General features: G+C 37.6%; 1 protein-coding gene across 1 annotated transcript in view; it reads left to right on the top strand.

Moving 5' to 3' along the window:
* The window catches only part of LOC148654656 (uncharacterized), a 113,043-nt gene that overhangs the window by 65,879 nt on the left and 19,396 nt on the right, over positions 1-27,768 (top strand). The window contains exons 19-22 of the mRNA XM_088647225.1: positions 3,179-3,242; positions 6,642-6,731; positions 18,493-18,612; positions 20,298-20,512. Coding sequence (XP_088503351.1) covers positions 3,179-3,242; positions 6,642-6,731; positions 18,493-18,612; positions 20,298-20,512 — 489 coding nt within the window. The remainder of the gene's footprint in view (positions 1-3,178; positions 3,243-6,641; positions 6,732-18,492; positions 18,613-20,297; positions 20,513-27,768) is intronic.

Consider the following 27,768-nt stretch of genomic DNA (forward strand, 5'->3'; position numbering starts at 1 on the left):
TGAACATTGTGAGCATTGTTTTAATATTTTCTGAAAAAGGTTCAATGTTGAGTCATGGTTTGATTTGATTTTTTCATCAAAGACATGCAATGTAGTATCAGATACAGAATGTGCTTATACTGTATATCAAGTAAGTATATGACATTATTCAGCATGAATATAATTATTTCTGTATTTATTATGGTGGATAAAGATATTATGGAAGAAAGACAAGTTCTCACAGATATATATTTCTTTGATGTTTAAAGAGATAAAAAAAAAGCTTGGCTTCTTTTCTGAATGAAGCTCAGATACACAGCCTCTAGTTTCTGTGATGAATTCTGTGAAGGCAAAGAGAAATAAAACACCCAGGGGAGAAGCACCGATTATTTTCCAGAACTGTTTGACGATGCTCAGCAGGCAACCTCATTTCCCTCAACACCCACTCACAAGAGGCACCATTTGTCTATGAAATGAAAAGAAAGAGCAAAGCAAATCTCAGTTTAAAGAACCTGCTTCCCTTAGAAAGCGGTATCTGTAAAAGACATAATGTTGCATTATATTTCTTCTGAGATTAACTGACAAATTCAATTTACCAGACATTTTTTAAAAGTAATTGTAAATAACCTTTACACAGTGTGCTTTGTAACCTGAGATTGTTGTAGGAAACCATTTGCTTGAAATTGATGTCACTAATGGGAGTTAATAGATTAGTAGAAGACTAAATAGATTTTTAAAATATATATCTTGTGAATAATCATTTTCTTCATGATACCAAATATAGTAGAAATGGGAAGGAAACCTAGAAATGTATATTGCCTCACTATAGAGATGCTGTATTATTGATGGAGTAATTTCTGATCTCGCTGTATTATAAGAATTGTTGTACTTGGTTTCTTCTATACTGTATATTTTCATTCCCTTTATGGTTGGTTGGTAGGTAGGTTAGGTCCCTTTTTCAGGCCATAAAGGCCCATGGGGGAATGGGGGGGCAAGGGCCAGGATTTTTCTCAACCATTCAACACTAGAGATGGAGGTGATGTGGTCAGCATCATGCTCCGGTCAGCATATTACCCCCAAATAGATTAACCCTCAGTAATCATTTGGGAAGCAGGGTGAGTGGACCTGGGAGCCCTCTGGAAGAGTTAGAGCAAGCTACATCACTTGCCCCTAACTGGGACTGAACCCTGGATCTTTCAGTTAGGAGCTAGATGTCCTTGCCGTCTGAACTACAATGGCAGATGAGAAAATATAACAGATGAAAATGGACGATCATTATAAGAGTAGGTCATTCACACTATCGGAACTCAGTATTCTCCTATACACTAAGTACAGTATAAATCTTGCATTTCTTCTATATTATTCTTAAGCAGAGAAAAGCCCAAACACTGATATTGGCAATACTATTCTCCCACTGCCCAAACCAGATGTTGTTCCTCTTAATATTGTTCTCTACATATTATGTCTGAACCTATTTTGAAGCCAGCTACATGAAAAATAATATGGAATTTTTCATAACAATTATGTCTTTATCTGTTTGACAGCTATTTTCTTCTGTTGAAGGAAATATATATATATACCTTTCCAGGAATATCTCCATAAAATACTGTTCTGATCCTTTTTCATTTCACTACTACACTTATAGTAGCTTCAATATTTAGATATTTCAATTAGGTTGAATGTGATTAATATTTCAATCACAGAGCCCAAGTAAAGTGGGCTTTACTTAAAGCATTATTTGCTATTTTCTATTACAAAACGGAGGACTGTGTACCCTGATTATTTAAAAATAAAAGTTGATGCTATTATAATATTATACAGTTCAAAACTGAAAAAAAGATGTCCAGTGTATTTCTTTTTTGATAAATCTTCTAGGCAACATGTACCTGCATACTATAAGTACTTACAATTTAATACTGTTACAATTAGCATTGCCAAGTCTTACATTAGGAATCAAGATAATAAAAAAAACCTTAACAGTTAAATTGATGTACAGTAAGTGATCTGTAGCAAGTACTCCCATTAGCGTGTTGTTAATGGGGGTCTATGGGCTTTGAATCATGAAGCAAAGTACACGAGTGTGCTAATTCTGATATCTATATATTCAATGGATTGAAAGCAACCTTGCCAAAAGTAGGGCAGAAGTGATATAGCAACATGCCAGATATATTCAGCTGCTCTTTACTATTCTGTCTTTTTATTTTTTTATGACAACCTGACCTTGAAAGAAGAAATGTTGCAGACTGGTTTTATTGAAGCCAAAATTGCTTCCTAAGTGCTGCTTTCAAACACTGAGTTTTTGTTTCTATGCTCATGTTTACTATGTTCTGTTATTTTCAACAACTTCCGTCAACCATAGAATAGATACTAAGAACATACTGTTTCCTGTTGACAATATAATTATTAATTATGATAGATACTTACAATTTAGTTGTAGCTGTGATATTAATGTTAATATAATATAAGGATTATATATATATCAATGGTTCCTAATCCAGTCCTGGGGGACCACTGTGTTTGTAGTGATTTTGTTGATAGACTGATTACTATAATTGATCATCTTGCTCATTTAGACCTGACTGAAGAAGGTTCTGAAACTCAGAATCCCATTTGATCTTCTAAAACTGAAAACAAATTAAAAAATGTGTCCCAGATAAAATGTGGAAATCACTTATCCTGTGATTAAGAACTTTAAGAAAAAAAAACACAGAAGAAATAGTAGATTCCTTGGGTTGAGAACCACTCGTATTAAAATGAATAACTTCAGTACTGTATAAATAGTAGAACTGCAAAACAACACCAATCGCAAATGAGATCCGTTATACAGTAGATGCCTGTATTTCTAGGGTTACAGCCTTGTACATCAACAGAACAAATACATATCCTCGTGCAGAATATATTGAAAGTAGTGGTCTAAAGAACAGTGGAAGTACTGTCAGAAAATTACACAATTCCTTTCTTATTTAGATTGTTCATTGTAAGTGTTTTGTACACATGCTATTTCAAGTGTCATGTGGTACTTCAGCTTTCTGAACATAAGAGAAAGTCTAAAGAAAAAAGTAAATTGTACGTCCTTATCATGAACAAATGTGTACCTCCAGGATAGTGTTCTGGAGTAAAAACGTAAACTATAGTACAACAAGAAATAAGAGTCAGAATGTCTTGTATAGATGAAGATAGTGTTTCTTTTTTCTGACAGGTGTATAAATGGAAGTACTGTGTTACACACAGCAGCTTATTTTGGCGACAGGAATCTCATTGATGTAAGTATTCAGATTCCAATGATATATATATATAGACTGTATACTGCAGAGAGTGCCTCCTCATTCATATCTCTGATAATATAGGACCAATAAACAACAATCAAATAACATAAAGAATTACAGATTGGATAATGTTTCTTTCTTTAATATATATATTTATTGTACCGTAATATAGCATTGCGCAGGGCAAAGTCCTATTTGCAATAATTAATACAAATCTGAAAAACATGATGGTGTTTAGGTATTATGCATATACCGTATTTGCATTGTGGTAACACCTTGAAGGACATAACAGCAAGAAAAGCACAGTTAAGATATAACAACATTACACTTGTAAGACCTAATAAGAGTAAAATTAATGTGGTGTAATCCAATTTGAGATAAGAAATTTCATATTTAAAGACATGCCCAGCATGTCTTTTTACTGGGGGAGAAAACTAGAGCACCCAGAGGAAACCCACAAGATTACTAGCAAAGGTAACCCATTGACAACCCAGAGATCAAAATGCCATCTTTAGTTAACTAGAGAACTTCTGCGGTAATTTCTGCAGTGGTGGCAGAAAAAGTGGTGGAGAGTTATTTTTTGATTGGATGCTGTTTTGCCCCTGACAGACTTGATGGGAGACATGTGGAGACATCATTTAGGGGAAGGGTTGAAGTGTTATGATGAAGGGAGAAATCTATCTGAACCTTTTGTACCAATTAAAGACCACATTATACAGTAGTTCTTGGATACATTATTGTTATTTACAAGTCCTTGAGGCAATCTTTTTTTCCATTCCTATTAAGAATGCAATGTCCCTACTTAAAAGGAAAAAAAAACAATGCAGAATTCTTGCTGTTGCCAGCTATTTCTGTAAACTCTAATAGATCATATTTGGGATCATCTCATCTATACTAACACAGGAGACCATTGAGCCACAGAATATGTGGCACAACATTCCACCACAGTAATTCCAGAAGCTAATTAGGTCTCAGCAAACTTGGACTGTGTTAATTTAGGGTGGTGACTCCTAATACTAACTTTGCAATGTTTTCCTTTTTGACATTGTGTCAGATTTAACTAATAAATACCGTTTTATGTTTTAGTTCACATTTTTCATTGTAATGTTTTGAATTTGATTAAATCCATTAGTCCCTTTAGGAAATAAGTGTTATTTTTATGTATCAGTATATACAGGCATACCGTTTGTGAGACAAATCACAATCCAAATACTGACAGCCCAGCCAGGGGGCATTCTAGTGCAATCTAGATTGCAAATAAAACTAGAATACACAATATTAACTTTGATAATGTGAAAAAGTTTTCTAGGTATGGTATTAATTCCAGAGTTCCAAGAGTTACAATACAAATATATGTATTGTGTTATTTTGTTATACTCTTGCAGTATTTTCTCCAAATTGAATGGAGTAATAATGTAAAACTAATGGTTATTACCCTGTATTCCTTATTTTGTACATATTGGGAAGTGCAATATGTTTATAATATCGGAAGAAGTAAAGATTTATTCCATGCTGAAAACAGAAGAAAGGAAACACAACGTTTCAACTGTGGAGCCTTCTTCGGGTGTCAAAGGCTCCACAGCTGAAACATTGTTTCCTTTCTTCTCTTTTCAGCATGGAATAAACCTATCACTTGTTCCTTTGCAGCCTATGCATGTTGACGCAGCTACCTATTTGAACTACTTATGCCAAGAATATGAAGAGCATTTATTAAATGCTGTCAGAGAGTTGAAAGACATTATTCAAGTTGTAGTTTTTGCATGATCAAAAGCTTCATGTTCAGTAATCCTTTTTCTAAAACGTTACATTTTAACTGAGCAAAAATGTTATGGAACAGAAATTCTGCTCCTGTCTGATGGATTATCCATTATTAATATAGGAAGATGTGTGCTATCATATCACAGGCAGTAGACATTTTAATAGGGTAAATAAATAAAAGCATTTTCTCTAAAATTATAAGGAAACATAGTGTATGTTACACTGCGGAAGACCAGGGACTGAGGCAGACAGATTTTAGAGATGTCTACTCTTTATTGTGCATATCTCGTAACTGACACAGAATGGCAAAAACCCGCCAAGGCACGTAAGTACCGTAAAGCAGTAACCCCCAAACCCAAACCGCAGCAGCGCCGTAAACCCCAAATGGACGCTGTGCGTGACACAACATTTCCCTCCCCCCCTTCAGAAAATGAAACAAACACAGTTCTCCCAGACAGTGAAAAGCACTGCTGGAAGTAGAGCCACCAAGCACCATAAAAGCAATCAAAAATCAGTAATAAAGTCATTAAGTCAGGCTGGTCTGGTCCGGACCCTGGCTGGTCGTGGAGAAGGAGCTATGGGTTGTTCCACCACAGGAACAGACGGCTCCACCGGGATGTCGACCTCTCCTGGAAGTCCAGCAGGGGCAGCCTCGGCCTCCATGTCAGGGTGTGTAGGCGCTGTCACTCTGCAGAGGTGGCTGGCGTGCCATCGGGACCCATCAGAGATGCAGCAGGTGGAGGGACCAAGCTGCTCTATGACCTGTAAAGGAGACCAAAAAGACTCAATCCTTGATAGCGATCCCAGGCCTTAACCCTGACAGCACCCGTGTCGCCATTTCATGTGACGCTGGTGTTCGGCCACCTTGCTGTGGGTACACGCCAGAGGGGTTGGAGCTGGGTACACACAGAGCCTGTCCAGGGGCATTTGTAGCTTACGGCCGAGCATGAGGAAGGCTGGTGAGCTGCCAGTCGTGGCATGTTGTGTGGCCCTGTAGTGGAGGAGAGTGCAGAGGGGCACTGCTGAGAAGGATCAGCCCTCGGACAGGTGGGCTCTGATGCCATTTTTGAGAGTCTGGTTTAGGCATTCCACACCCCCGTTCGCCTTTGGGTTGTAGAAACAGAGCGAATATGTCGAATACCTCGGTCAGCCAAGAAAGACTCAAACACTCCAGACACAAACTGTGGCCCATTTTCCAATGCAAATATGGAACATGTTTTTCTGGAACATACACAGTTTAAAAAAAGTTGTCTCTTTTTTTTTGTAAGCCATTTCTGCCTGTACTCTGTGCTTTAGATTGAATTCCCTATTGCAAAGTTGTTTGAGAGTCTTAATCTATTAAATATTATTTACATTATCATACACAAAGCAAAGTTCTTTCTTACAATGTGCTTACATTTAAACTATAGATCAAAGAAATGTTGGTTTACAATACAATTACTTTTAGATTAAATTGCCAGTTTTACCTAAAATCTTAGTTCCAAGGCAGGTGGGATGATGTACAGTACAGGTTGGATTTCTGACATTCAATTAACATGATGGCTGTAAACATTTCTATACTTATAAGTAGTCTACTTGTACACAAATTATGATTAAAATAACGTAAGAGTTATATAAATATATCAATGTACATTTCAGGTTCTTCTGGCATTGCAAGTAGATGTGAATTTACTGGACTATAAGGGAGCCACCCCTTTACACAGATCTAGAGATGCAGAAACAATACAGGTAATGTCTTTTTGATATTATATTTATATGTATCTAAATATGCCATAATTGTTAAGTTTGTCATCCCTCCTCTAGACGCCCTGCTCCTACCTTTTCGTATTGTTCATAGTTTCATTAGTCTCAGGTGTGTCTTATCCCCTTTTCCTTATTTAAGTCCATTGTCTCTGTAGTTCTGGGCTTAGCTTTGGACGACGGACACGTGGAAGCCCACCTACCACTGAGCACAGGCTTCATCATAGCGTCCTGACCTCTGAGTCCGGGGCTTGGAGCACCTTGCCCCGTTATGCTCTTAACTTTTCGTGTTCCTGGTCCCACTTCCCTGTTCCTGTTTTTAACCGCTTGCTTCTCGGATGGATCTCCGGGCATCTGGATATTGGACTGTGCCTTAACTACCCCTTTTGACTTCCTTTGAACTCGTTAGCCAGCGCTCCCCCCATGCACCGGATCACCTCAGTCACTGCCCCCTGTCTGTCATCCCGACCTTACTTCGCTGTGCCTTCCCTGATGTCATTCTCCAGACACTTCCGGATTATACCGTCATGCATAGGGTCTTTAACAACGCATTTCACGGGAGTCTGACCCTGCTCCTGTGACAATTATAATGTAATGCCGAAACATTGTGTTTCCTTTCTTCTCTTTTCAACATGGAATAAACCTATTACTTTGCAGCCTACTATCCTTTGCAGCCTATGCATCCTGACTCAGCTACCCACCTGAACAACTTCAGCCTACTTCTGCTGCGACTCACTATGCCTTCCTTTAAATCTTTTTCTAGATTTCCTTCTCTTCCACCCTGGGCTACTTGCCCCCCTCTTATACTAAACCAGCATTCCATCTCTTCACAGCGATTTGTACCAAGACCAGTGTATCTAAATATGCCCTTATAATGTAATGTATGACATTGGTACAGTGCCTTTTATATGGACTTCTTAACCATATTTTCCTAAACTTCTAAAGTTTAACATATAATATAATTTGAACATTTCAAAACACAATAAATGATTTGCATTCACTATTACTAAAACCTTAGATAAAAAGGCTTAAATTGCTATATTAATATACATTTTTTATTAACATTGAGACAAAAAAATATGATTATGAGCAGCATTATCTATTTTACCTTGGAATCTGGTATTCCTATCGAAGTTCATTGTCTTTGAGTTACTTGTATACTGTTTAAGTTGCCTATTATTGCATCTGTTGCAAAATGCACAATGACATTTACAGTGGAGACACAGAAAGAAAACTTAAAAAATGTCCATTTCAGGGACGATAAGAGCTCCCCATTTTATGTACTTCTCCCAGCCATGATCATCTTATCGTTCACCATGATCACATTTCTCCAAATTTCTTCCATCATTTACAGCGTTCTGTTTTCCGCACCTAGATTTGCATCTCCGTAGTACTATTTAAATATTTGCTTACATAGCCTCACATTCTTTTCTTTGTCCTTCATACCCACTCCCTTGCTTCATATCCCTGCTCTTTTCTTGACTTCCACCCATAAGCTTAATAATAATAATAATAATAATAATAATAATAAACTTTATTTTATATAGCGCCTTTAAAGGTGGCTTCTCAAAGCGCTTTACAGGATGACAATAACAATAAATAAGAAGACTACAACAATAAATAAGAAAATTTCACAAGACAGGACACAATTATAATTACAACAATACAACAATAACAATAGAGGAGACCGTGAAAGATGGTATTAAGAAGAGCAGAGGGGTGAAGAATGGAACCAGTTAAGTAAAGGCTTTTCTGAAAAGGAGGGTTTTGAGTCTGGATTTGAAGGAGTTTAGAGAAGGTGACTCTCTAATATCCTTGGGCAAGGAGTTCCAGAGCTTGGGGGCATAGCAGGAGAAGGCCCTGTCGCCCATACAATGTAGACGGGCTTGTGGGACAGTAAGGAGGGCAGAATTTGAAGAGCGGAGGTTGCGAGGTGGGGAGTAGGGCGATAAAAGTTCGGACAGGTATTGAGGTGCCAAGCCATGTAAAGCCTTGTAGGTGAGCATGAGGATTTTAAAGTCTACGCGGAATTTGACCGGAAGCCAGTGCAAGGACTCCAGGATAGGAGTAATGTGAACACTTGCACTAGATCTGGTCAGGATTCTGGCTGCTGAGTTTTGGACATACTGCAGCTTGTTCAGAGTAGATTTAGATACCCCAGGGAGCAGAGCATTGCAGTAGTCAATTCGAGAGAATACAAATATGTTGATCAGCTTTTCAGCCACAGTTAATGATAGCATAGGGCGTAGTCTTGCGATATTTCTAAGGTGAAAAAAAGATGTTTTGACAATATGCTGTACATGTGGGTCGAATGTTAAGCCAGAATCGAATATAACCCCAAGGTTTTTCAACCTTTGCTTAAGAACGCTCTGCTATAAAAACAGTTTTTTTCTTAATTCCATTTGCTTTTCATTATGGAATTTACTGCTATTTGTTTCTTTGCCGCTAAAACACTCACTTTAACTTCTACCATTACAATTATCCTTTGCATCCTTTGCAAAATGCTTGCTTCTTGGATGTTCATACTGTATAACCTGACAGTGTAATGCTGTGTGTTTAGTTTAGTCATTTAGTCAAGTCCAACTATCCATGACCTCATGGACTTTAGCATACCAGGCCTGTCTATCAACAACTGCTTCTCTGAGATCTTGCAAATTCATATTCAATACTTCAGTTATACTATCTATCCATCTTAACCTCTGCCACCCCCTTCTTATCCCTTCAATCTTTCCCAACATCTGAGTCTTTTCCAGTGAATCCTGTCTTCACATTACAGTATGTGGCCAAAGTATTTGAGTTTTAGTTTTACTATCAATCCTTCCAATGAACAATCTGTTTATTCCCTTGAGTACTGACTGATTTGATCTTCGTGCATTCCAAGGAACTCTCATTAATTTTCTCCAACTCCACAGTTCAAAAGCATTGATTTTCTGATGTACAGCCTTACTTACATCCATATGTTACTACAGGGAAGACCATAGCTTTCACTATACAGATCTTTGTTGTAATATCTTTGCACTTTAATATCTTACCCAGATTTACCATAGCTTTCCTCCCAAGAAGCAAGCTTCTTTTTATTTCATGACTACAATCACCATCTGCTGAGATCCTTGAGCCCAAGAAAATAAAACCTGTCACTACCTCCACTTCTTCTCCATCTGTTTGCAAAGGATTAATATGGCCCATTGATATAATCTTCGTTTATTTATGTTAAGCAGCAGGCCAGCTTTTGCCCTTTTTTCTTTTACCTTCATCAACAGACTCTTCAACTTCTCCTCACTTTTGGCCATCAGAGTGGCATCATCCCCATATCTCAGGTTGTTAATTTTTCTCCCAACAATTTTGCTTCCAGCATCTGATTCATCTAACCCGGCAATTCGCATAATTTATTCAGCATATAAATTGAACAAATAGGGTGACAATATACAGCCTTGTCGCACTCCTTTTGCAATCTTAAACCAGTCGGTTTCTCCATATTCGGTTTTCACTGTCTTCATACATATTCCTCAATAGACAAACAAGGTGCACCGGTATCCCCATTTCTTTAAGAACTTGCCACAGTTTATTATGGTCCACACAGTCAAATGCTTTGGAGTAATTGATAAAGCAGAACTCCCTTGCTTTCGCCAATATCCAGCAGATGTTAACAATTTGATCTCTGGTGCCTCTGTCTCTCCTAAAACCTGCTTGTACATCTGGCAGTCCTGGGTCCATACAGTATATTGTCTAGCTTCCAGGATCTTAAACATTACCTTGCTCCTTGCATTACACTTGCTGTAGTGTAATGCAACAGTTTGTCCTTTTCTGTTTGTGAGGTAATAAGTGTCCTGACAATGCAATAATCCCCATAGTTTTCTTTTGTATATTTTCTGAGCAGTTTTACACTGATAAACTGACCCTAACCCAGATAGTATGTGTTACCTCCTGTTTAGGTCAGGATCTGTTGCCCTGCTTTAGGCTGTCCCCAACATATAGCCAGAGCTAGATGACATTTTTAAATGGTTTTCAATCCAATACTTAAAAAATGAAACTAAGAAATATGTAAATCCATCCAGTTACTCTCCACAAAAAAGAGTTCAGGGAGGGCACAATCCCCATGTTTTCCCCATGCCTAAAAAGAAAAAGTCTACCTCCTGTCATTTTGTGAGTTTCTAGATTCTGTTCCTTATTCCATCTGTGAAAAACCCCTGCCTCGGGCAGAGTTGCTTAGGGACCTTTGTGCACAAAAACGTTCCACTTCAGCACAGATTAAGAAGATTCAAGCTCTCCTCGCACTTTCAGGAAAAAAAAAGATAAAAACATCTACTGTATATCTGTCTGAGCTTTAGATTTTCTTTTCTAAAGCACAGCCAGAGAGCTAAGCTGTATACTGGCTTCACAAAATAAAAGTGTCTTTTCAAAAAGAAACTCTTCCAAGTTCTTTTTGGAAGTCTCACCAAGAACAATATTCATGAGCTCATTGGTCAATCAACACCTTGCTCCCTTCTCCTGTTTCTAACCAGCAGAGATAAGCAACCCAGTGAAAGTTTCTGCTTCCTGGCTTTTTAATGTTATCCGACCAATTGTCTTCCACCAATTAATCAGGTGACTGAGGATGACATGTCATTCCCCAGTGTAGTGTGCTCTCTGAAGGCACCAGTTCTGTAGGGTTTGGGCATTTACTGGGACAATTATTAATTGTAGCAGTAAATCACAAAATTGATTCTTTTGATGGCTTTAGAATCCAACCATGCAATATAACTCAAACAACGCACACAAACAGGTACTAATACACGAGGATACATTTATTAATACATAGAATATGCATGTAAAACTAACAGATCTTATCGAGAGGGTTATCAGAATACAAAAGATATATATTCATTTAGTCACAAAGAGTTACATATCAAGAGGACATACATTCAGTATATCATTCATTTTTTCGTAATTGAACTTGGTTATAACTTCTACATTAGATACTCAAAACAAGTACATAACTCTTAGGAATTAAATTGATATCAACTGGTTGGGATAACAATTGAATTCTCGAGCTGTAATGCATTGAATTTGAAAACTCATCCAATCTTTGGGGATTCAGATCTCCTGCGGGCACAAAGAAACAGTTGCAGGCTGTTGCTGTCCAATCCGCGCTCTCTGGCTCGGTGCCAGGCTGTGCTGTGCGGCTTGCGACGGTGCGCTGCTGATGCTCACTGACCGGCTTGTTAGTGTTGGCTTTAACTAGCAAAGTTTGTGCACAGGAGAAAAGATGACTGTAGGTCCCAGCAAGTCAGGAAGAGGACCGGTTCGTTCCTGGTGAAGCGCTAGTTCTGAATACTGATTCAGCTGTCCACAGTTCCGACCTGTTCACGAGGCCTGCTGCTGGTTACTCTCTGGCAACCTCCACTCTAGACTCTTAGAACAAAGGAAAGTTCTGGCACTTGGACACACTGGCCATTCCGTGGTTGTCCGGGCTGAGTCTAAGGATGGTCAGGAGGCGCGCTGCGAGAATGTCCTGCCCTTGGGAGCCTTCTGCTCCTGGGCCTTCCTGCCCTGGAATTCTCCTTTGAATTCCCTTTAGAAAAGTCCACAGAATCCTACTGAAATCTCACAGGCTCTCTGTGTTGCCTGTTTTTACCTGGAGGAACTTCAGCTCGTTGATTGGCTGAAAGTTCCATGGGCATCAGAGTCCCACGTGGGTTACTCGGCCCTACCAGTTCCTGATTGGTTGATCAAGGTGAGATATGAGTCACTTACTCCTGACACTTAAGAATGCAGTCCAGATGTCCATCTGGCACTCCCTAGACAGATAGGCGCCAATGGATGACCATTGATCATGATAGCCAGGCTTAGCTAAGTGCATCCCCCTTTGGGAGCTGTCCCTTATCAAAGGAAACCTTAAATCAGCCTGAATGAATAGTTTCTCTGTGATTGCACCACAGAGATGAACAGAGAGATGAGGCTTCATTTGGGAAAGCTCAGAACACTTAATTCTTTCTTATTAATAAGCCTCGCCGCTACACCAGTGTGGAACTGCTATCTTTTCTGAACTATTACACATCCCAAAAAATTATCCTTAATCATCTCTTTTGATAAAAAAAAATGTATCCCAGCAAATTCATCTCTAGACAGAATAATTATCTTTACAATACGAAAGATAGTGATGTCCTTGTCCTAATGTGACAGTATAAAGATTATATATTTTTTAAAATTCTGAATGAATGTATAGGTAGAAAAGTTTGTGTGTCATCATTATTAGTTCAGGTGGGTAGCTGCGTCAGCATGCGTAGGCTGCAAAGGAACAAGTAATAGGTTTATTCCATGCTGAAAAAAAGAAGAAAGAGAACACAACGTTTCGGCCGTGGAGCCTTCTTCAGGTGTCAACTAATCATTATTAGTTGTCTTTGATTTAATTCAAATGGGCCATATTTGACCAATTCTAAGTACACATTTTAAGGCAGATAAGGAAGACAAAAATATAATTATAATGTGGCAACCATAGTCAGAATAAATAATTATTATTAGTTGCTTACACTTATATAGCGCTTGTCTATACACTCCAATCAAAGCGCTTTACAGGTAATGGGGACTCCCCTCCACCACCAATGTGCAGCATCCACCTGGATGATGCTCTGGCAGCCATAGTGCGCCAGTACGCTCACCAGCTATCAGTCGGGAGGAGAACAAAGTGATGAAGCCAATTCATAGATAAGGATTACTGGGAGGTCATGATTAGTCAAGGCCCTGGGATTTTTTAAAAGAGTAAGTGTTAAATCACACACTATCCCCTTAAGAAAGCATAGATCTCCTCTTAGCACCTGGCCACTCAGCTGTCCAGTATCGTCACCACATAACCCTGCACTTCACTGTTTCAGGAAGTCCGGTTTCTTCAATCCCTGCTCAGTATTTTGGAAGCTGTCCTTCCATATACTTGGTGTACTTTATTTTTCTGTTGTTTTCCTGGTTTCGACTAGTCTTTCTCCTTGTGACCTAAGTTTTCTGGATTGCATGTTTGGCTCGGTTCCCTTATCTACTGGTTTTCGGAAACTCGGATTTACGTATTTCTGGTTTACGAATTAGGATTGTTTTTTGGACTCGGCATTACATTCTGCACAGGATTTCCCTTTACTTTCCTGGCAACTGTAACAGTTAGGACCTCGGTTTTAAGTCTTATCTGAAGGACAGTGGTTATTTAGTGTCCCCGGCACTATACTGGAGTATTAGGCCCCACACAGACTGCAGGGTGAGCGCCCTCTGCTGGCCCCACTAACACCTCTTCCAGCAGCAACCTTAGTTTTTCCCAAGAGGTCTCCCTTCCAAGTATTGGCCAAGCTCACACCTGCTGAGCTTCAGTGGGCTGCCAGTTGTGAGTTGCAGGGTGATGTGGCTGCTGGAATAAAGTGGATGACACCTTCTCAATGATGCACTATACAGTATTTTGTATTCAACTTACAGAGAGGAAAATGAATAATAAAAATGTGTTGTACCCGATTGCTTCAACACTTACAAGTAAAGTCATAATCTCCAAGATTTCACCGTTTCAAGGTTAGTTTCAGATTATTAAATATTTTAATGAGAAGATTTTCTTGAAAAGAGAGGATAAAAGATGTAATTTCTGTCAAAACTATGTAATTTCAAAGAGTTTATTTTCCCTCATATGCTGTAAATAGCTTGTCTATCTCTAGACGCTTGGTCGCTTTGAGAAAAAGGAACTGAAACTTCACCCTAGACAGCATGTTAGTTCATTGCTGAGCATAAGTATTTTGCATTTTGACAAATTTAGAGACACAAATTAGCTTAGTAAGTTTAGTAAGTGGGAGGTAACAGAGTTCCCCATGTAAAGTCTTGCAAACAGTCTCTTAATGCTTGAACAGAGACAAAGACCCCCTGCCTTTACACAGTTTTAAGTACAGTATATAACTGCTCTTCTATATTGTTGTTATTACAGTAAGTGACTGGATCGCTTAAGAGAGAATTTTAAAATACAAACCACAGTCAAATTAAACTCTTGTAGCCTTACATGTGCACAATACAAACTGGTGCAAATCTGCTGATACTCATGTTTTCTGGTATCAGTGTGGTCGGCCTGTTCACAATCCTATCCAGTCTCAAAGGACGTTGTGTACCCTGCTATGGCTTTTCTTCAATTATTTATCATTTTTCCTTTCTGGATTCACAGCAGGCTAAGGCCTAATATATCCAACTCTATAACATTTAAACAAAAGATTAGATTAATTCTGTACCTTTATTATCCTAATGATGAGATAAAGTGTATTGTGTCATGTGAGATATATTCAACTTTAAGTACACAGTCACAAATAATTTCAGTCCCTTTGTATTTTACTTATGCTCAGAATATTGTATTGTTCAATGTGACGTTGTTGAATTGTATAATATGCATGATTTTGTTATAGCTAATGTTTTTAACTTTTTATTTTCATAGAAAACAAACTTTATGCACATATTTGTTCATGATGTTATTGACTAAACTTGTGTTCTGAATATTTATACAATCCATATTTATATTGTACATGTACAATATTTATACTGACAATTTAGAAACATAAGTTAACCTAGTCAATGTCTTAATCCTCATATATTATAAATTATATGAATTTCCAAAACTGCATTACTGGATACTTGAAAGATACTATATTGACACAGTTCCAATTGCCGTGTTTATAACAGTTTATAAAACATTACCAGCATTCATATGTTGCAGATAAAAGTTACCTATTGTTTGAACAACCTAACAATAATTAAAAAATATTTCTTATTTTTTAATTATTTTGCCAAGATGAGCTTATCAAATATTACTTTGGGAATATAAATATAGATCTAGAATGAAAGAAGGGATCACAACTAATTGTTTTTACTTAGAAAGATGGAGCACGTGAAAATGTTCAAACTAAAACATCAGTGAATACTGATTCCATTATAATGTCACATTTTCCTGGAACAGGCCTGAAAACAGTCTTTATTCTTTACTATAAAACTAACAAAACATTAACTGCTCATTTTCTTTTGACCACATACTGTACATGTACATCACTAGGTACAGACTATAAAGCACTGATTTAAATCTTCCGGTATCCTTTCATCAATTGTCCAAAGCTGTTTCATTCTATAGAGTGTTGCAAAAAACGTGGTGTCTAACCAGACAGACACAGGCATAGGGCATACACATGCAAACAGGGCTAATTTAGAGACACCAATTAATCTTGTCAGCATAATTTAATGTATCCTTATATATTATAAATGAAATTTCCACAGCCACGTTACTGTCCACTTGTAAGATGTGCAATTAGGTATTTAGGTCTATTTCGGTACCTGTTTTATTTTATGGAGGGAGTGAGACAGAGCTTAACCCGGCAAACACAGGCCGAGACTTCACCCTGGGAAGGATGTCAATCCATTGCAGATAATAAACACAAATATGCATGCTGTCACAATTTAGAAGCAGACATTACCCTTGCCAGTTGGGAGGAAACAGAGCACCCAGAGAAAATCCATGCAAGCACAGCAAGAACATACAACTAGAACATAGAAGCTGCCTTGGCCTGTAACTGAAATGAGCCAAGAGCTGTGAAACAGCAGTGTTAACAGACAACCTCCATCTGTTGTACTTAATCAATGTTTCATCTCTCTTTGCTATAAAACCTCTTCCCACTTTGGAATATGTCAGCATTTTTCCTTAGGCTGTAATATCCTGATAAAACATTACTCATTTAATTGTCTTTAGAAACTACATCTGCTACTTAGTAACATTTCTTCTGACAGATATGATGGATCTATTTAAAAAACATTACTCCCAGCATGATTATGCATTTTGTCAACATCAGAAACTCATGACAGAATTCAGCAGGAAAAAGAACAAACTTAAACAGCAATAAAAGGATCACATGTGAGTAGAGATGTAAAATATGAGATTCAGTAACCGACAGGTTTAGTTTAGAAAAAATTGAATATTTTTGCAACCAGAGAGCATATTATGCAACTTTAAGCTTTAAATTATTCTAACCTGAACTTTAAATAATTTTTACTAATGTAGCAATAAGCATAATTTACTAATAAAGCATTTAAACTTGCACATATTGAGATTGTTTCCCAGCAGAAGGTGTGTTAGGAGCCTTTTGATAACTGGACATCTCAGGATGTTACATTTGGCATTTGCTAGCAATAGTTGCTAGCTGTGCTTTCCACTCAGTTATTCATTTGCTATCACTTGTGGTTGAGAATGATTGTCTTCCATGAACCTGAAGGTGACTGATATGGCCAATGCAGGATAAACATACTATCTACAGGGTGAGCAACTGTTGTCTCAGGAGATAAATGGTCATATACTGTGCAATTCGCTCATGGTAAGCACTATTTTATGCTCTGATTCTGATGCCTGGCTCTACTTGTACAGTTTATTTGCTTGCTACTCTCCATTATTAAGTGCTATAAGAAGCTTCTGCATTTTGTTTTCAATTTGACTTAAGTAATTCAAGAGAAAAAAGATGGAAAAAAAGCAACAGCACACACAAAATAAAATATCTGAGATATTGCAAGTTAATTTGCTATAATATCTCAAACAGTGAGGGATGGTGATATTTGCACTCACCTTTCAAATTACAGATGCTCAGCCATTGTTGTGCATACTATGACAGCCACATTGCATAAGTTGCTGATGATGGGACTGCTTTCCAAAAGTCTTGTACCCAGGGATATACAGTAAATGTTAAACATGGCATTTTCTCTCACATTATCCTCACGAGAAGCAATTAGAAAGCAGCCATTGAAGACGTCCAAAGCTCAGTCAGATGTAGTTTGGATTTACAAACTTGCCTTTACTTCTACTGTGTTCAAGCACCCTGGAAGTGTCGATTGATTGCAGCAAAGGCTGAACTTGACCTTCCTAGGTACACAAACAGAAGACTAATTTTATTAGATTCCTAAGAAACACACAAAATCAGCTCACCTAGTGAGATCACAGATCACTGATGTTATTACTTCACCATATGGGTGAAACTGAAATCTAAAATCCCAGTTTGTCAAGGTCATGACCTCCCACGTATCCCATGTATTTCTACCACAAGATCAATATTGTTATTTTGTGAACAGCTAAAATTGGGAGGCACTGATTGTTGCATTTAATTATGTTGGGTTTAGTAAAGGGTATTGTAAGTTTTTGGCAAAATGGTATCAAACTAAAGTTATGTTAGATTTCTGAAGAGGTTGTGATGGGTTAGTGTTTCAATTCGTACATTTACCAAACTCTACTGTACCAGCAAAGCCCATTTGATCTTCTAATAGACCAAAAGCCAAAATCCTGAGCAAGCTTTTGTTTAGCTTGTTTTTTTTAATTGCAAACTAATAAGAAAAATGTTATTCATTTCTGGGCAGATGTTCTTCTAATATAGAACTTAAATTCAAATACAGTAGAAAGGCCTTTACTGTTCTTCAGCTCTTCATTTTCAAGACCAATTGAGTGTGCCTTAAATCAAGAAGGTCTGAGAAAGAAAGAAGATGTTTGGAATATCAATGCTTATTTTGTGTGTGCTGTTGCTTTTTTTCCCTGTTTTTTCTCTTGAATTACTTAAGTCAAATTGAAAACAAAATGCAGAAGCTTCTTATAGCACTTAATAATGGAGAGTAGCAAGCAAATAAACTGTACAAGTAGAGCTATATTAATGTTACTACACATATAAATACTGTATGTTATAGAGGTTATATATACATTTTATGTTACTCTAACTCTGAAAATAAAGACAATCTGACTTTCTTTCAGTTTCTGATAGATCGGGGAGCTGACATAAACAGAAAAGATGATGATGGTAATACTCCAATACATGTTGTATGCTATGGGGAACCAGGCAAGGACACTAAGTTGGATTGTGTAAGACTTCTGGTAAGCTATTGCAAGTAATTCTGAGGAAACTCAACTTTATTTTAGTCAGTGTGATAAGAAATTGACTTGATCAATCTGTCCTTCTGTCCAAGTGCAGAATAATGTCATGCATAAGTGAAATCAATTTTCAAGAGTCCATTTTATAATACAGCCAGACATATAGAGGTGTTTCATTTTTCCAAATTTCAAAAAGGTCGTCCACCCATACTTCAGATAACAACTAGTCAACAACAACAAAAAAAGATAAGTTGTTCATATTGTATTGTGTGTTGGACTTCATACTGTACCAATGTGGATTATAACCATTCCACATTGTATACAATTTTCCCAGAATACCATTTCTCAATGACAGGGTCAAACAATACAGTCAAACAAATGGCTCATTGAGTGGTTCCACTGTATTTACAGAGCTATGCAGTTTGGAGAGCCCCAGGTATGCTCTCACGTGTACTGTACTGTACAGTATGTTCTCTGAAACTACTTTCCGGTAGAAATTTTATCACAAAACAGACCCAAGTCATGTGATGGATTGATTAAGAATTCAGTTGTAGTCGTCAAAGAGTAGAAATCTTTCCTGCAATTTCTTGCAACTGTAATATACAAATCCAGGATATGTACTATTCAGAGATAACTTAATTTTATTATTTATTTCGATGCCTGCAGTTCAACTGAGAAATGCATTCAATCTAATTAAGTCACCTTACATCTCACTTTAGGTTTCTATACATTTTCAGAAATATCTGTCAATACTGTATTCATTATCACAATATGTTTTTCTGTTAATAAAAATAATAATGTCCCTTAAAACTATCCTAATTCAATCCTGGTTTTAATTTACTTGTTTGGTTCTGGTATCTCTCACATGCTTAGTGTGTGATCTGTTGGTTTTAGCGCTAATAAGGGTCTTTTCTTGTACAACTATGCTCACTTTTTGCATGTTTTTTTTATGCACAATGGATTTATGTACATTACTTGCAAAATATAAAGACACATTTAGGCCTCAGCTGTTCTGTGTTTTTTAAACTAAACTTAAATAGTTTTCTATATGTTATGTTCCTTACATTTTACAACTTCTCTTCATGTCTCAAGATACATAAAAACATGAAACTGAAATGAACAAACATAACTTCAAATATAATACACTGTAGACATTTTACTTGAAGAGCTACAGAAAGATTTTCCATAATGCCTACAGTACATATCCATTGTTGAAGAGTATAAATGTTAAAGTTTGTGGTAAAATGCAGTATGCTTCTCAGTTTTAAAAAGAAAGTAGGGAGTACATGAAAGGGAAACCAAATTATATTTCTGCTCAGTAAAAAGTGGAAATGCTGATATTCATCCATAGAAATGACTTGACTTTCAGGCTACCTAAACAAAAATCAAATTCTAAACTGCTAGTATTTTAAGCTATGTGGTGTTGTATAGGCTTCACCATTTGAATTAAGGGTGAAATTTAGGAAGGCCAGAGTGTTCAAAACCAAAGGGGGACTTAGCCAGGACAAAGAGGTCAACACCTCTATTCTTAAAAAAAAAGTGTCATGGGATCTTTAGTGACCAATTGGTCAAAACCATAATTAGTATGTTTGACTGAACCCACTTAGCAGTTATGACCTGATCTGATGGCTCTGGTAAAGAGAAATTCTCATCAAACTACTTCTGATTGTGATTTACTTTTTGTTTAGCTTTCTCACACAACTAAACCACCAAAGCCAAACAAGAAAGGTTTGCTTCCTATCCACTGTGCTGCAATCCAAGGCAGAACGGATGTGATTAAGCTTCTAATGCAGTTTGGTAGTGATGGACAATTCCAAAGGAATATCGTGCATACCAAGAGAAGGAACTCCCCAAGCCTTCTGTACCTGTCAGTTGCAAATGGCCACTTACAATGTGCGGAATGGTAAGGTACTTTTTTAATCCTTAATAAGGATGACACTCACCTCTCATTGCTGCGTAGGTGTATGTCTGCAGATAACTGCAAGGAAATTGCTTTGCTTCAAAATATAAAGAGGTATCATTTAAAAAAAAACTCTACTGAGAAATACAGTGGAATTCATTATGAAATCTTAATATTTTTTAAAATAATAGTGAAATACAAAGATGCTAGGGCTGTCTAAAAAAGCCATTCTCTAATGTTAAAATATTTTGATATTTTCAGAGCTATTGCATGCTGCCTTAACAACATATTAAAGGAGCCCCTATCTTGTGGGTCAGCTTACTTACAGCAAAATTACAGCTACATCAAATTGCAGGAACAATTGCACTAGATTACAATAATGATGATCATTAATTTATAAATAACATTCAATTAGGGTATATATTACTTTTATGTAGTGCTTTTTGTCCCAACAGTTCACAATGTGTGTTACATATGGTAGGGGCCCCACATCACTCACCAAGTGCAACACCCTCCTGATGCACAGCAGATATTATTTACCATTATACTATACGGTATGATGTGCCAACAGCAGATCTCTTAGAGAAGTGAGTAATGACTTCAACAAAGGAATTAAGGCAGAGCGTCAGAAAGTGCAGCTTATACAGTATAAGCCCAGCGTAGGATTTTGGTGTTATATTAAGGTTAACACCCCTATTCTTTTGAAAAGGGATCTTTAGTGAACAAGTAGTCAGAATCTTGTTATCATTTAATCTGAAGAACGGTACCTACTACAGCACAATTTTGCCTAGTCTAGTTTTGGCTTTTTTTTTCATTTCTGGTCCAGACGGTAGGACACGTACTGGTTGATTAGCACCACTTGCAGTGGAGACCTGGTTTTCCTTGACATTCTCCCACTAACCAGATCTACGTTTGTGTGGATTGTTCCAGAAAGGTGGGGATGAGACCACATAATTATCAGCAGTTAATGTAATTCTGCATGAGATTAGGGCAGCTGTTCAGTTGCTTCCTATTTTTTTTCATCCTTCAACAACTGATGATAAACCCTTGAGTTTGTCTGACTTTTATATGTCAGAGGTGTATAACAATGACAAGGGCCATACCTCTTTTAATGCCACTTTTGTCAAACTTCTACACTGCATGCTGAAGAACAGCAATATGCTCATTGTTTTTTTGCAGTATCTGGGAATGATAGGATATACCACTGTATCTGCTGTGCTATGCTGACTACTTTGGATCACTTTTATGTTGCACATCTTTGTCTACAAACAGCACTGTATACTGTATATACTGATGGGAAAAAAAGGAACACAACATTTTCTGGGATGAGAATACTATAGTTATAGTTATGCACAGCTTGTGCAGTGAGGCACTGCAACTTGCCAATCATACGAAAGTTTGTTACTGTAGGTGCACTTTTACCCAACGAGGTCCAGGTGGAACAATGCCTGATCAGGTCACCTTTAAAAAGGCCTTAATTCAAAGCTTAGGTCACTGCAAGAAAAAGGCCACGCTTAGTCAGATTTCTGTGTATTCCATAATGCCTCGAATGTCACCAGAAGCAAGGGAGAGGGCCATTGGCATGCTGCAGGCAGGCATGTCATGTGCCAGCGTTCCCAGACACTATGGAGTAAACCGCTCCACTGTGTCCCGACTGCAGAGAAGGTTCAGCAGACCAGCAGGACAGATGACAGTGTAGGCTGGGCAAACGATTTTTAAATTAAAAAAAAAATAAATAAATAATGAGATATAATGATGTGTTCCTGCTTAACTTAGACATTGCACGACTTTAAAACATATAAAAACAGGTTTCGAGAGGTAAAAACCACTTTTTATGCGCGAAAAATGGGTGATTTTTCTTCCTCGTGATCAGCTCAGAATCTTTGTGTACGCTGTAAGGTTTTTACTTCTTAATTAAACGTTTAAAATACACGAATTTCATAAAGACAACACACGTTTCGAAGAGAAAAAATCCCATTCTTTTCTCTTCCTGGTGTGTGAAACTGATCAGCAGGTCTTTTTTTCCCAATCAGAGGCTCTGAAAATAGCGTACCGCCCACTGCGCTCCGTCAGAGAGGGGCGCGGCACCGAGAGAGGGAGGAGGCGCGGAGCTCAGCAGTACAGAACGAACGTTCTACTGCCTGGAGCACTTATGGCAGCGATCGCGTCTGCATTTATAACTTAGTTTTTAAAATTAATCAAGCAATATGAACCATCTCTTTTTACTTTTAAGTCACTTAATTATCATTAAGCACAGCTTTCTCACCACTTAGACTACTTTTTGATACCATCCTTAGACAAAGCAGAAACTTCTTGTTCTGTCTAATGACATTACAAGTGGAAAGATTACAGATTTTAATCGTCTTTAATTTTGTTACGTTATACATTTTAGAAACGTTTCATCCATACAAACACCACAAAACTATTCTCGATTGTATTTCTGAATGGTATGTTACACTTAGTTCACTGTTTTAAATACATCTAATTAAGAAAGTTAGGTGTTAGCATAAACTATTAGCAATCAATATTAAATTTAGCACTGTAATAATTTGTTGCACTTTCCCCCGCATCTTGTAAAAATATATTTTCATTGTTCAAATATACATTAAATCTGACTATCATATAATAAGTTAAATACAAAACTAAAGAAAAAATAGGGTTAAATATAATTCAAAAAATTTTGCTAACAATGTTAACTGTTTATAAATAATAAATTGTATTAACTAAAGAGTAGGATGGCACAGTTGTTAGTATGCTTTTTGTTTTGTTTCTTTTTCATAAATACAACAGTAGTACCTGATGTCTCAGTGGCTTTCAAAATTAAATTTTGCATGCAAACCTGTGAACTAGAAAGATAACTAAGATATCCATCCATTTATAATGGTGGCAAAGTGGTTAGCATTGCTATCTTGGAGCACTGGGGTCCCAGGTCCCATCCTGTGTGTGTGGGGTTTGCATGTTCTCTCTGGGTTACATGGTTTTTCTCCATATGTGTGATATGACTCCCTCTCGCACTCCAAAACATACTGGTAAGTTAATTGGTTTATGGGAAAACTGGCCCTGGTGTGTGTGTGTTTGTGTCTGTCTGTCCTGTGATGGACTGGCGCTATGTCCAGGGTGTATTCTGCCTTGTGTCCGTTGCTTACTGGGATAGGCTCCAAATCCTCTGTACTGGATAAAGAGATTAGAAATGGATGGAAGTAAAGGCACTGTGTGGATTGAACTATACACAGTGTTAGAAACCCACTATGAAATGGCAGCATCTCACTGAGAATAAAATATTTTATAGTGCTGGCTTAAGTAAACAGCCTTTCCACCTCTCTTGCACATCAGTATCCATACCTAGTTATTTAAACAAATTGCCTCTAATTATAAACATCTTAATATGCTGGCTCTGTGGATCCGCATCAGCGATGTTTGCCCATTCCTTCAATTCATGTGCATCCAACACACAGTTCAATGCTAGCAACTACACAAAATCTAAAATACAATCCTCATTTCAGTATCTATGTAAACATACAGTCTGTTAACTTCATCATCTTCATCAAAAGTATGCCTAACCCCATTAGGAAGTGTTCTTGTTATCAGTGTATTCCTCAGCTATCCCAAAATTATCTTCTTACCAACATCTCTAGTTTTTTATCCTGCAATAACTCAGCCAACACTTAAATCTCGAAAAGCTGCTTGTGTTCATTTCTTTAAATCACAAATATAATGTGTAAATACTGTCCATGTAATACTCTGCATTGTGGAATAATAGTTTATTTTAAAGGGAACTAGATAAACTAAGAACTAGAGAAATCAAGAAAGGCTTTTTTTTCTAGAATTAATAAATGCACATCCTGTTCACTGGGGAAATTAAATCCACACTGAGCAATCTTCAATATGTTCAGAATATGACAGCGAGAATCCTATCAGGGATGCATTACACCTGTTTTCAAGTCCTTGCATTGGTTACCTATCAGGTTTCGAGTCAACTTCAAAATCCTCATCCTCATTCAGTACCTACAGTATATGGCTTATTATCTGTCTACTCCCCACCTTTGTCCGTCTGACTGGTCTTCTAGCTGTCCTCAAGAACATCTACATTCTGTGGGTGACAGGGTCTTCTCTAGCTGCACCCCAGAGCTCTCAATTTGTATTCCCAGTGATATCAGTCACGTACCCTGAGTGCATTTAAATCTAACCTCAGAACCTTTCTTTTCAGAAGACTTAGTGTCTGTATCTGCTTCATTTTCTAATTTTGGTAGCACCTCTAACTGCTTGTCTTTCTTATATGTATTTACTTTGTAATCTGTGGTCCTTTTATCTGTTTTTATATCTACTGTATTGCTTTGAGATGCCACTTTTAAAGGTGATATATAAAATAAAGTTTTTTATTATTGTTATAGAGAAACATGATCAGTTTTCCCTGGTCCAGATAAAAAGATCTAAAGCATACTAGTTTGTCACTCTTCTCATTCCCTTTGCTAAATAACTTTTCATACTAATCTGATCAATCTAACTGCCTGTTTTCTGTGCTTTCTCTATCCTGCTAGATTTGCAATTATTCTGAACATTTTCTTCTTGAAATAACTCATTTCTAAATACCTTTTTTCACTGTTAACATCTTGCAGCAGCGCTGCGACAAAATATACACTTAGCACAGTTCATCCTGCTACCAACATTGAATAACAAAATCTTAAGATTTCTATATTTAGTGGTTTCATTAGTGACAAAGGCTAAACTTTCTTGGAAAAATGTCTTTTATGTGTTGCAGAAAAAACTGACTTGCTTTAACAAAGTATGTTTACAAATCCTTTCACCTGGCAATCTACCTGAATGCCCAACTATCTGAGAAGCCCTCCATGAAACCATGGTTTCTATTAATTCATTTAGGGCTTATTGACAGAATTGCTGTTTTTTATGCATGCTAATTTTCTGATTCCTCACTCTGTTTCATGTTTATAGATAAGACTTTATTGATCGTGAAGGGAAATTGATGTACATGATGAACATGTTTGCATGTTCTTTTGTAACATACACCTTTTTGTGATTTTTTTTGTATATCTAAGCAAGTGTTCCTGCATCCCTCTTCTGCACTTTAGTCATGGCTTTTTTTCTGTTTGCTTATTTCAAAGCAACACCTGCTCCATTTCTAAAACTTTTTACTCATGTGCATTTTTGTATTTTTTACACCTCTAGCACTTTAACATCCTGAATTTTCATTTGCCTTAATTTGTAGAATGAACTTGAGTTTTAGCCTAAAGAAGTTTTCATTATCTTTTGTTTCTTGTCCTACAACTGTTATTATTGATCTCTTTTTCTTGTTCGTTTTAGAGACCTTGATCGAAACTGATTTTAGATGTCAGAAAGGATTTCTTTTCTCTGTATTTCCTACATTGCTTTGTCGAGATTTTAACTTTATATCTAACTTTATATCTAGGCTCAGATTTCAACTATAAATCGTACAGTAATTAATAGCAGTAAATACTGATGTTTTGCGCCCTCTTACCACAAAAATATATATGTTTTGTAGCTGGGATGAACTTTATTTCGTACGCGTAGCTACTGCGATTCGGACACGGACGGTTAAACATGGCGGCAAATCAGACACCCAGAGAGGGGGGGGGGGGCGTCTTCTCGCCTCCATAACTAAAATGCCAAATAGGAGTGGCTTAAGCGACATACACAGTCGTGTAACTGACAGTTTGAGGTAGCCTATCGTGTAAATTTCGCTTTGTTGCTGATAGGTTAAGCTTTCGAAACTCTGCCCCAAAGTCATGTGACTGATTTTTCGCCCTGTTTCGTTGGTTAAACGCAATGATCACAAGCACCACCATGGTAACTGGGATGTGTAGTTTTTAATTCCGTTTGAATTATAACTGTACGTGCTGTCTTCGTATTTGGCCAGGGCTTTAAAGAGAGGGCGCGCCAAAAATTTTCGGTGCCGTCGTCTCCGCTTTAAAGGTACCCCCGTCGCGGAAGAATTCGATCTCGGGACGTTTGCCCAGCGTAATGACAGTCCAAGATCCGGTCACCCTCGAATGACCACATCAGAGCAGAACCGAAACATCAGACTGGTCCATCTAAGAGATTGTTTCAGATCTGCCACCCGTACTGCTGTTGAGACTCCCAGCAGACACAATGCCGTTATCAGTGACAGGACAGTGAGGCTCCATGCTGCTGGTCTTCAAGCAAGGTGACCTGTCAGAGGCCCTCTGCTCACACCTCCTATACGTCACACCCGACTGGCTTGGGCCAGACTGAGGCTACGATAGATTTGACAGCTGTGGCATCTGGTCCTCTTCAGGGATGAGTCACTCTTCACCCTGTTTGTTGCAGATGGGAGGGCTAGAATGTGGAGGAGGAGGTGTTACGTTTCTTTTTTCCATCAGTATATATATATTGATGCTCAAAATAAAGGCAACATTCAAGTCTGAGTTAATGAAACATTATAAGCAGAAATAAAAAAATAAATAAAGTATAAATCAAAGGATCATTTTTAACCTCTCTGAGCATTAATACATCTTGACAATTTTAAAGCACTGACCTGATCCACCTCTGGATATACTGTAGTAGGATGTTAGCCTTCCTTTACAGCAGCAGCTGCCAAAGACTTGAAGTGCTCATTTTTTTATGTCATTGACAAGTCGGTATCACAGATATTCTGTTGGACTGAAGTCATGGTTAAAAGCTAGTCACAGTGAGAGCTCAGAATTGTTCTCTTGAAGTCATGCCATTGTAGTCCTAGCACTGTGTGATGCTGTATTGGCCTTAATAATTCTAGAATTCCAGATTTTTTGCTTGTAAAAATGGGAAATGTGTTTATCAATGAATTGCTCAGCACTAAAGTCATCTTCGAACTGCAGCAAAGAAGTTCTTGTATTAAAGGATAGTCCTCCATTCATCAATACATTTCAACTCCACCCCCACCCAACAGTTATCACTTCCTAAGCATAATGCTAAACTTGTCTGCTCACACCATATTTCTCAGATCTGTCAAGAGAAAAAAATGGAATTCTTCAGTGCATAAAATACTCTAGTATTCTCTCTGCCACCACCGCAATGTTCTCTGGACAATAGAAGATGCTGATTTTCTCTCTTAGCTGTCAACATGTCACAACTGAGTGGTCTCTAAATATGCAGACTATTGTCAAGCAGACTGTGTGCTGCACTCATTCTGATGGTGTGTTGGTTATTTATTCCTAGAATTTCCTAAAACGTCTTGTGTAGCTTGCTAAATGGATCAGACAGATGTACTGTACTGGTCTTGGACT

Source organism: Lepisosteus platostomus, chromosome 9 (genome assembly GCF_059453375.1).
Source record: "Lepisosteus platostomus isolate fLepPlt1 chromosome 9, fLepPlt1.hap1, whole genome shotgun sequence".
NCBI classification, from domain to species: domain Eukaryota; kingdom Metazoa; phylum Chordata; class Actinopteri; order Semionotiformes; family Lepisosteidae; genus Lepisosteus; species Lepisosteus platostomus.